This window comes from Chiroxiphia lanceolata, chromosome 8, assembly GCF_009829145.1.
Source record: "Chiroxiphia lanceolata isolate bChiLan1 chromosome 8, bChiLan1.pri, whole genome shotgun sequence".
NCBI classification, from domain to species: Eukaryota; Metazoa; Chordata; class Aves; order Passeriformes; family Pipridae; genus Chiroxiphia; species Chiroxiphia lanceolata.
Genome location: NC_045644.1, coordinates 335,579 through 347,441, shown reverse-complemented (window position 1 = coordinate 347,441; position 11,863 = coordinate 335,579). Strand labels below are relative to the sequence as shown.

The following is an 11,863-nucleotide window of genomic DNA, read 5'->3' as shown; positions in this document are numbered from 1 at the left end:
AGAAGGTGGCTGGACAAGTACCGAAGAAAAAAAATCCTGAAATGGCTTGCTGTGGGAGGGAGGACAGAAAGGCTGCTGAGAGTCAGAGCTTTGCAAAACATGTTGGGGAGCACTGGCAGGGAGAGCCTTCAGCTTCTTCTTCGTGCAGCATCTTCTTTGATTATTTAGTAGATGGGACCCTGTTGGAAAGTACTCCCTGGAGATTCCTTCACCAAGTGAATTCTGAGGTATTCAGCCATTTTACAGTAATTTCTCAGAGGAAATCATAATAAAATATGACGCCTGCCAGCCCAAGGCAGAAACGCACAGAAACAGTTTCATCTCATTGCAGGGACCAATGTTTACAAGTGAAGGAGAAATGACTGCTCTTATTTTGGATATATCTTCTTTGATGGCATCTTTTTCTCTGTACAAAATGAAATTACCTTTTTATACAAAACAATTAAGCGATCTTGGCCCAGCTTAAAAGCAATGAAGACAATTTCCATGCCAATAATAATATAAAGGGAAAAAAACAAGAAAAACTTGGGATGTTCCAGCTGTGTATCTCCAAATCCAATAGTGGTCAAGGTGATAAAGCAGAAATAAAAGGCTTCCTGAAAATCCAAATTGGATTCCCACTTTGGAAGAATAGCAGCTGCACAGGAGATGTACACAAAGATAACGAGCACCATTAACACAATGGGCACATCTAATTTTTCTAACTCTTTCCCTATTTTGTCAAAATTCTCAATTACTCTGGACATTGTCTTTCCCCTGGCAAGTTCAGGACATGAACTCCATCTCTCAATGCTTTTATTTCCTGCTGGTTTTGTTTGCTCATTTTCTCTGGCAATTAACATTTCAAAAAGTTCAACATTGCGATATTTCATCGGCCTCCTTTTCACACCAGCCTGACTTCTCAGCAGCTCCACTATCGTCACGGGCTCATTGATGACTATTTTAGACTGTGCTCTGGATTTTAGCTCATTCCTTTTGTTACACGTGGATCCAGAGCAGAGCTTGGAGGCTAGAATTTTTGACTGCAGTTTTCTGAATTCATTGTAAGACTTGGATAAAACAGTCGCAAGGATGTCTCCCATGTCTGTCAGGACCAGGAACATCAGAGGGATACCAAACAAAGCATACAACATACAGACATATTTCCCAATCCGTGTCACAGGGTAGGTATTGCCATAACCTTGAACAATAAAAAGAAGAGGAGGAGAAGGGAAAGAGAGAGAGAGATAACGTTATGATTCATTGGGTATTCGCATCCTCGGGGCTTTTTATTGCTGTCAGTTTTTGAAAGTCAATTTTTAGTCCAGAGTATACTGTTCTTTTTGGCTTTGTTTTGAAACTGTTAAAATTTCTGAGTCCCAGACACTTGATGCTAATGCAGGGATCCTACCTGTTCAAGCACTTGGAGGTTTGGAGTTTACCAGTTCTGTTGAATTAACTCTTCTTACCTTGTCTGCACCTTATCAGCTTCAGGACTTCTCTGTCTGAAAACAGGAGGCCGTTTAGGGAGGAGAAACAAAAAGTTTGGGCCAGCCCAAGACTGGTGTGCAGGGTCTGTCCTGCTGGAGGCTGCTCTGAGGAAGATTTCCTGGCCTGGGTTAAGGAGGAACCATAGGCAAGACAAGAAGAGAGATCTTGGGCCACAGGTCCCTGCACAGGGGATTTGAGCTGAGGGCTGAGCTCAGAGGGACAACAGCTGGTGCTGGGAGAAACTGATGGACCATGCAGGAGGATCTGAGGGGTCATCTCCTGGCCAGCCTCCAGGATCTCACAGCACAACTAAATGCTTTCTGGGGATGAATCTCCAGGAGGATTCAGATCTAGATTGTTGTCTAAATTTGAAACTGGGACAGCACTGTGGACCAGACTGGGACAATGAGACCCATAACTCAAACTTCATTTCTCAATCAAAACTGCTTGTGATGAATGGTAAGGTGATAACAGAATTGGAAATTGTCCCTGGTTCATCAGCTCTAGCTCTAATGGCACAAGCTGCATTGACATTTTGTTTGTATTGACTTCATAATTTTCAGAGTCCCTTAAATGTACTCAGAACAGAGAATCAAGTGAGGAAGCATTTGCTTATCAAATGAGGAAATGCATGTTTACCCTAGAGTATTAAAGCTTACAAATATCAATTACAACAAACAGGGAAACACTACCAGACACAGGGCCTTAAATAGAAAATATGTCCTTCCCCTAAATTCAATTTGGGTATTTATGTTTCCTTCCTCTAACATGCTGGATGGGAAACTTAAATTGTAAGATAGTTCTTTTCCAGTATAGTGAGAGAAAACATCAGTATTATAGTGACTGTATTAAATTTTAACCACCATTTTTCTCCTCATCCTCCAAAAAGACATAAAGCATTTCTTCTCTTCCTTCAAAAACATTGCCCTTTTCTAGATGATCTTCTAGGACAAGTACTTAGCCTGTAAGATTATTAGCTTGTATGCTGAGGTGTGGTTTCCTTCATTTACTTCATCCATTCATGTTTTCACTAATGTTTGCCACAGCCTTTGGTCTGAACCCAATCTCAGTCCCTGCTTTGCTGTGAGGCACTGAAATACTATTTATTCTTGGTCACTCTGTGCCCCACAGGCTAACTGGAAATGCTAATCTTTACTATTGAAACAATTGGGGAAGATTAATTTTTGTAGTTATTGCACAGTAATATTATTTCCTTTTTTTTAATCAATGTCTGTGCATTAAAAATACTTTGTGCAGTTTCAAGGCTTAAAACTTATCCTGAGCTTAAATTTAGCTATCCAGAAATCTAACCTAGCTGAGCCACTAGACAGCCTCCCCAGGCAGTGAAGAGGTGACAGCTCAGACCACCAAACTTCACAGTAGATGTCTCAATTCTCCTAGATAATTCAAGGGAGTTAATTTAATTCTACTCTGAGGTGATTTATCAGTTCCTAATACTGCAAATAACAAATCCACCACAATGGAAATAGCCACTTTTACTCCACCTATTAGAAACAAATATTCTAGGCTTTTTACTGATCCCAAAACTCAGGTCCAAATCTGAGGAAGCTGCATTAATGCTCAGTGCTATGAAGGCAAAAAGTACTGGCAGTTTAGAAATAAATATGTTGGGCTAGTGTGTATGGGGACATTTGTCAAGTCCCACGTTAATGGAGGTGGGTAAATCCACCCCGGGAAGATGTTCTCAACAATGGGCTTTTTCATCAGTTTGCTGAAGTCAAAGCTCTGATAAAACAACCCCTTTCAAAAGCTCCAAGCTACTGTGTTTGTACAGGGAAATACTCACAGGGGTGAGGACTCTGGTCCCATCCCCAGCGTGTGTCTCTGACCACCTGGATGACTGCCTTCAAACTCAGGGGCTGCAAGAACCTGCATTGGAACAGTCATCTCAGACATCAGAGCCTGAGGTTTAAGCTTCTGCTGTGACTCAGGCAGCACTCAAGTGCTCCAAGTGGAGTATATTAGCTCTCACACTATTCCTTGTATAGAATAAGCTCTTTTTTAGGGTTCAGTTTTAATTTTACTTTAATATGCATACCCATGCTGGGGCCTTGAGTGTATCCTAATGTAGTGAAGAAATGTCTTTGCAATTTGATACAATGCTGTGGGAATATTTCCCATCCAGCTTTGATTCTGACAAATGTAGATAGACAGTTCCTGTACTTGCCAGCATTTGAGAAAGATTAGCAAAAGGATAAAAGTAGTTTTGGAAATGAGCATGAGGAATTGTGTTTAAGAATGCAGAGGGAGCCAAAATCAGAGCAGATGTTTCTATTTGATCTAGTTCCTCCATGGAAATATGAAGTCAGAATGGAAGAATTCAGAGGTGTCACTTAACACTGTCATGTGCTGCTAACCCAGAGAAGTATGAACAACACCATGGTTAATTAAAGACCCAGGGATTAAGGAAGCTGAATTACACGTAAATAGCATGGAAGCAGTTGAAAAACAATATATGCATTATGAATTATCTTTTCCAGTGAAGAAAACATTACCCAATGGAACACACAATAAGGGTAAGGTTTGACTGAAAAACAGAGCTTTCTTTCTACTTTAATATAATAGTTCTGTGTACATGTCCTATATGAGTATGTGTTATAGTATATATGTAATGATGCAGCTAATTAGTGTGTACCATCACTAGTTACTAAATTCTGACTTGTTTCTGTGACTCAGCTACATCCCTGCAACCTGTGTTTACAGAACTGCTTGCAGACTCATCATCAATACTCAGAAGAAAAAATCAAGGGGATTTGGGTTTTGGGTTTGGGAGAGGGGTTTTGTTTGTTTGTTTAGAGCCTTTCTAATTCTCTGTAAGAAAGTCATTAGAGAAAGCAGCAATAGCATTTTATTCTGTAGGGTGTTACTTTACCTCTGAACTTACCCACAGTCGTGAACACTGTGCAGCAAAAAAAGAGAGACCCAAAGAAACTCCATTTATCTTTTGGATTGACAAACCAGTCTTGTTGAGCTGTGTTGAGAAGATCATGGATTTTTTTCTTAAACTTCACCTCGTTTTCTGTCATGTTATCTGTCACAGTCACAGCAGGAGACACAGTGAGTGTTTGCAGACCATCACTGAGGGAGCAGCCAGCATGTTATTCCAGTGAAGTTTATTCCAGCTGAGAATTAGCTCATCTTCTTTTAAAAGATAAAAATATTCACCTTCTCACCCTCCCCTTTCAACACCCCCCCTTCCTGAAAAAATCAGGTGGGTTCAGTGGCTTTAGTGAATAAAGAAACAAGGAACAAATAAACATAAGCATAAAGAAGAAGGACAGAAGACTGAATAATCAGCTTCCAGCCTGAATGTCCTATTTCATTTTGGACTCTCCAGGAGATTGGTCTTCTTTTGACACACAGGCATCAGAAATGTGGAGTCAACAGTAGGTAACTGCTATGAGCACTTGGATGTCACTGCCCAGCACCCTGCTGGGAATCCCAGAGCCTGCAGTCCTTATTCCTCCTCCCCGTGGCCGAGCCTTTCTTGAAAGGTCGTTATCTACAGGGTTAATTGCCCCAAACAGACCATCGCGTCGGCACAGCTACCTGAGTGAACTCCAAGCCTGTGAACGAGCCCCGGCACAGATCCAGGAGGATTTACAGCCCTTCTCTTCCACTCTACCCCCTCCATCAGCATCTCTGGGTCTGGGGTGCAGGACTGCACCTCTCTCACTCTGAGCATCCCATCAGCAGAGGGCTGGTGGGGTGGCTCAGAGCAGGGGAAGGGGGAGCAGGAGAAACTTTCTGAGATAGAGATTTCAGTCCCCAGAAAACAGAAGGAAACACCACAGGAATCTCAGCTGGTCTTCAAGGACCTTAGGTAGCCTGGGCAAAAGGGAGAACACAGGCACCTCAGAAAAGCCTTTTCAGGCAGGAACACGGGGGCTGGGGAAGCTTGCAGTTAGAAATCACAGCTAAGGAAGGAACCAGCAGTTATTAGCTAGGCAGAGGAAAAATCCTGTTTGCAGGGTCAGCTGTTAGTATTTTGAAGAATGTCTTCAAAAGCAAAAAATCTCATTCCAAAAGCAAGAGAATGAGTGACTCCCTGTACAGTTAAGTCATTTTGAAATTCCGGTACATACCTGATAAACTTCTGCTGAGGTACGTCAGGTTCTGCAGAAAATTTCTATAGTCTTCACTAAATTCCACCTTCCTGTTACCTTCAATGTGGGAAAACATGAGAGCCCCCAGAAAAGCGTAGATGACAAGAGACAGAATGAAGCAGGCATGAGGAAACACCGCCCAAAATATTGTTTTACATGCTGTTTTACCTCGCAGACACTGGGATCTTGATGCCATCTTAAGCTTGCTTTTTTTTTTTTTAATATACAATTTTGTGGAGAAGATGCAGCTTTTAGAAAGAGTGATGAGGATGTAAAAGCTTTTGTATCCTAGAAAAGCTTCTCCTGCAAAAACAAGGATTGTTCTGCCTCAGGCTTTCAGATCACATGTCTTTATAAGTGAAGATTGCACTACAGTCCCAATGGGAAAGGAACACAACTAATCAAGCCTTGAAATCCTTCTCAGTTGATGCCACTCCAGCCCTGAATTACTATTGATCAGTCAGCACTGTAATGCTCATGGATTACCAGCTTCTATCAGTTTTCACTGGAACCAATTCATCTTTAAAGTTTCTTGTCCTGAACTACAGTTTCCCATTGATACAGCAGAAATGTTTCCAGCTCCCAGGAGGGAAAATGCACACTGTAAGGGATGGGGTTTTTTCAAGATTTCTCCCAGAAATTAGGAGGAAAATTTAAAATTTATCAAAAGAAGGGGATGGCACTAACTGTTGTCACATCTGGGCAGACTGTACAACAACTAATTTCTCTTTCAGAGGGTTAAAGAATCTCTCTATACCATGCAATCTGTGTAGAGGAGGCCTTTTAAAATCTTTTTCTCAAAAAAAAAAAAAAAAAAGAGTCAAGAAGGTTTTTCCTGGTTCTCACTTGATTCAAATCTTGCTATATTAATAGAAGTTTCAATCATGAAACTCCCACTGATCTTAGTAAGCAAGAACTGCAGGATTCAGTTCAAGTTAGTGATCTTTGCAAACTATATCCAACTTTAAAAATAAAACCTTTCTTTTCATCCATCCCTCTAAAACACTTGAAGCAACAAGCAGTATCACTGCCCTTTGCAGTGTTTGTAGTGATAGTAATGGGAGTTGGACTTTACAGAAAGAGGTGTTAAATATTTCATCTGTAGGCATCCTTCATTAAAAATTAAAACATTCTTGTGCAGCCAAGACCTACTGAGCTGTATATAAGTAATATGTCCACACTGCAAGAAATCCTACATGGTTTCAATTGTTTCTTTTAGTTCAAACTCTCAGCAAATTGGATCAGAAGATATTTTATGCTCATCGGTACAGAAGTCTTTGCTATAGAATAGAAGCTTTCAGGGCTAAGACAAAAACAAGCCTGTGTGCTTGCTACTTTTCTGGTTATCTGCCTCATTGGCTCAGTGTTGGTTTTGACAGCAGATTTATAAATCCTCTTATTACAGTCAATCTCTTTTTCCCCCCCCATTGACCTGAAAGCCAGGGTTAAAAACTGCTAATGTTCATAATTAATCAAAAGCAGCAGAACTTCCTGAGAGGCTGTGCTTGGAGATAATGTCCATAGGTTTGGTGTCCTCACCAGAGGATCAGGGACATGGAGAATTCAAAGAGACAGAGGGAAGAGCAAAGTGGCTCCAGGCAATGGAATGCTCCATGCTGGAAGCACAATGCTGGGAAAGGTTTGTAGGGAGTGGATACTGGTGTCATATAAATTGATAGAGATTATATGAATTTCTAAAAAAAAAAAAAAGAAAAGACAAACTCCCTCTCCAAAGGTTTTTAAGGGAATTAAATAGCTATGGCATAAGAGAGAAAGTCTTCACAGGAAGAAATTAATGGTTAATAGAGAGGATCAGAGGGCAGGAGTAAAAGGCAGAGAGAGTTCAGTGGTGGAGTTATGTGTGGGTATGTGCTGGAGCTCTGCTGCTCCACACATTCATAAATTACCTGGATAGAGGGCAAATGTTTGCTGATGGCTTGGAGCTGTTCAGAGCAGTGAGACTAAGGGCAGATTGGACTTGTAGAAGGATTCACACACAGGGATGAGCTCTGGGCTGACCATCACCACCCAGCAGCAAGATCTGGGGGTACAATGTGACAGTCCCACAAACACATCAGCCCAGCCACAGATCATGGTGAAGAGGGAAAACCTGGGTTGGGAATAATGAGTCAGAAACAGAGACTAAAACATCAGACAGCTCTATACTGCTGCACAAATGTTTGGTTTGCACACGCCTGGAGGAGTAAGTGTGCTTCTGGTACTTTGTTCTCAGGTAGCACAGATAAAAACTGGGCAAATTTCCAAAGCAAAAGGATGGCTGAAGGTATGGACAGCTGTCAGACAAAGAATGACTGAGCAGTGCCTTTTGCCAGGGCAGAAAAACAATGTGGCTGAGGGAGTGTATAACAGCAGTGTCCAAACTCCCAGGGGGTCTGGAGAGAGCAGGTAAGGGATCAGCTGTCTGTGGTCTTGTCTGGAACCAGAACTGAGCACCACCAGATGAAGCAAGTAGGAAGCTACTTCAAAACAAATAAAACAGGATGGTTTCTCATGTAGGTAGAAAATTCTTTGCCAAAGGATGTTGGCTTTCCACATATCAAAGAAGAGAATGAAGAAATGTTTAGAAGAACAATCATTAATACTGTCTGCAAACCACCAGGGCTCAATAACTCCCCTGAACTGAAAATAATTTGCAGCTGGAAAAATTAAACAGGGTACTGGGCCAAATGGGCCCCGTGTCTGAGGCAACATAGTCCCACTGATGTTCTGAAAAAGACTTTCACTGCCCAGCATGGTAATTCTGGTACAATTTATCCTGCACAGTTTTTCATCTACGTCTCAGATACAAACATCTTTCCTCCAAAGTGCTTTAAAATCTTCTCAGCTTTCTCCCATGCATGGTACTGCAAAGTATTTAGCAATTCCCAGGAGCTTCTCAGCCATTTGCAGCATCAGGCTCTGAGCTTGTGACAACAAGAAAATTTAATAAAAATAAATCCAAAAATGATTTTTACATTATTTTCTTAATCTAAACCATTTCCCACTATTGCTGTATTACATATTTGAACTCAGTTGCTTAAAAGCAAATCCCACTAACCACAAGTTATTCCAAATTGAGTTACTGGTACTTGTATTGAGAGACATTTTTGCAATACGCATTTCCTATTCACAGTAATGGACAGCAAACCTGCACTTGTCCTAACTTCCATTTCTTTGATTAGGGCAAATGGGAGTGCTCTGAAGGTGCTATGTGAAAGGAGAGCTTGTGACCACAGCTGCAAGGTTAAATAATTCCAATGCAAATATACTTATGTTAGAATTCCTACTTTATCTGATGTTTCTGGATTACAAAAGTTAAACCTTGAAGGTCATTGTTTGGGCAGAAAGATTTTTTTCAATAATCAGTAAAACTCTCCCTCCATTAAATCACCTGCTATATTGTGAAAGACCTGCTGTGTTACCTCTTCCATGAAACACCTTTGGATTCACCATCCTGTACTGACAAATGTTCAATAGTGTAATGTCTTCTCCTTTTTTGAAGAAAAACAAAGTGACCTGAAGTATGACAAGTGCTTTCTGTAAAGGAAAAAAATTGCAATGGACTAAATTGTTTGCTTTTATTTTCATCTGGCATTGATTGTGATGGGAATATTGCCTGATAGAGGAATAAGATCTCAGCCTGGCAGCACTTCATGACAATGAGAATTAAAAACATTCCATTCAAGGTTTCATGCTAACAAGGATCAGAGAGGATTTGAACTATTTCTCTAGCATATGCCCCTAGAAAGTATTTCCAGAATGCACTAATATGCTTAAGCTCCCCAAGAAAATATGTGTTTGTGTATAAAGGTGGTATCAACCCCAACAAACAAACAAGGGGGAGAGAAATGCACTAACTGGCTGTGTAGAGTGTGTTGGATACCCTGGGATAAGGTTTAGCTTTCTTTTTATCCATCTTTAAAAGTCTCAGCTTTTGCTTGAGTCAAGTGCTCGAGCTTGTAGCCTCTGGGAATATTTGAGAGCACTCAGGACTAACATCCTCACACCACATATAATGCTAAGTGGATTCAGAGGTGTCCAGGACTCTCACCCTGAATAGGAGCATTTCCTACTTCATTCTTTGTTCACATCAATGCCAAGCAAGTGGTCCCATCACTTCAATTATGAGAGGCAAACACCCTTCATACGCCCCAGGACCAACCAGGGCTTGGGTATTAGCCTCTGTTCCTCCTCTATTTTTTTAACAGGGATGAAGTCACAGTCAGAAAACACCTTTGATGGGAGTCTTTCACCTGGTAACTAAACAGCAGGACCATCCTTTGTTCACTCATGAGCTAACCAGCCACTTTATCCCCTCTCCCCCATGCCCAAATTACTGCCTGGGTAGAAAGACTTCACTTGACCCTCCCGTTCCTTCAACCTGAGCAACCAGCAGCAGCTTGGCAGGAGCAGAGCTGCCCCCTCAGGCACTCCCGAAGGGGAAATGTTACCCCTTCCTCCTCAGGGAACTGGGAATGTCTTCTCTCTCCCAGAGCTTCACTCAGCAGCCAGGGGTGCAGCACGTGTGGAGGGTCTGGGTGCTGCAAAGCTGAGCTGTCCCACTCAGCAGAGCACTTCTCCTGCTCCCTCTGCTCTCTGAACCGGTGCTAAGTGAGAATGCCCTCGGGACTGGGAGGGGAAGCTGCTTCTAGACGGACAACACCCTTCCAGCCCCTTGCTAAAGATCCACGGACAAGCTGAAATCAGGTGTTGATGGGCAGAGGGCAGCAAGTCTTAGTCAGCACGGGGGAGGCTTTGCAAAGAGAGTCCCTCGGCAGCACTGTGGACGCTGCTCATTTCTCTGTGTGACTCACTGGAACGATGTGACTCGGCTCGAGGTGTGGGAACAAGCAGAAAGGTTGATATCACCCTGAGTCACCAGTGTGAGACCCCACCGTGCAGAAGCCCTGGGTTTCCAGATAAGCAAAGGGGATTACTGAGGTTCAGCTACAAGTCTTATGCCAAAGTCTTTACTGAGTTAATGTAGTGAACGTAATGCTGGTATAGTGGAGACTATCTCAGCACAGTAGTTCATTTTAAGGCAAACAAGCTCCCTGTAGAGAGATCAGAAAACTGCTTCTTTGGAATTTAATTAACATCAGAGCATGTGAGATTACATGCTACATGAAAGCTCAGCATCATGATTCATGTCAACAGAGCAATTTTGCACTTCTTTGAACTGGCAAAAACCCCACGTATATTCAAGATGACAAGTCTACTTTGCTCTTAAAAAAATGTTTATTTTTTATTATTATTAATGTGGCACCATATGTATATAAGTAGTTTAAAACAGGGAGAATCAAAAAACTCAAATACAGGAACAAGCTTTTAGCAGTAAATATCCACCAGCAGTCATCTGAGACTCTCTGTGAGTGACACAGACCCTCTCAAGTCTCAGCATGCAAAATACTAATGAAAAAAAAAACCCTATTGATCTTATTTCCAATGTCATATACACATTCAGTCAAACAGAACACAGATAAACAGTCACCCTTTGCAGGCAGTAGCATTGACCAAATATTATTGATAACATTGAGGTCAAACCTGTATTTAGAACAGTTCTGAGGTCATTAAGGGCTGTTAATCCCCAAAGTACACTGCTTACAATATTTTCTACCCTCAGTCATCCACAGCACTTTATAAACCACAGGCAGGAGTCTGCAAGATGCCCACAATCAGACACCTCTCTCTGCCTCCTATCCCTGGCAATCAGACTGGGCATGATTTCATGTCAGTGGCTCAGAATTTATTAAGAATCGGGCTAAATTTTCCATCACTTATTTTCATCCCAATTTTCCTAATGACTCTAAGAAATTTCCCCTTTTGTGTAAAGTACTCTTAAAAGAGTTTTAACTCCATTATCCTCCCACTCATTAGTCATTGTGGATTCCAGGGGTGGAAGATACTCTCACAGATGGGTGTGCCTTGGGACAGCATTGAATGGACACTTGTCTTCCAATTTCTTTCAGTTCTGCTGATTTCTTTCAGCTCTGAGCAGGCATACATGAACTTTTTGAATCTTGTCCCACCCATTTCAGCTAATAAACCATTAATTGCTTACCCTCTGTAACGCTGGCCCTGTAAATGTTTTTAACAGCCACGGGAATAGCTTTTAAGTGCTTTTCAGGGAATCAGTAAACAACATTTTGCCACCTTCGTTGGGGACACCGTTCAAGCTCTAGACTCCTCAAGTGTAGCTTCACATTTTTAATTAGTTTAAGACATAATTCTTTGGTGATGTAATCCTACCTGGGTTGATGAGTAAG

General features: G+C 41.6%; 1 protein-coding gene across 1 annotated transcript; it reads right to left on the bottom strand.

Annotated features, from left to right (window-relative positions):
- Positions 1-325: 325 nt before the first annotated feature.
- Positions 326-5,793, bottom strand: KCNK18 (potassium two pore domain channel subfamily K member 18). The gene is made up of 3 exons (XM_032695120.1): positions 5,577-5,793; positions 4,376-4,522; positions 326-1,180 (listed from the first exon to the last, which is right to left on the bottom strand). The coding sequence occupies exons 1-3, from the start codon at positions 5,791-5,793 to the stop codon at positions 369-371; spliced, it is 1,176 nt and encodes a 391-aa protein (XP_032551011.1). The 3' UTR covers positions 326-368.
- Between the last annotated feature and the right edge of the window lie 6,070 nt (positions 5,794-11,863).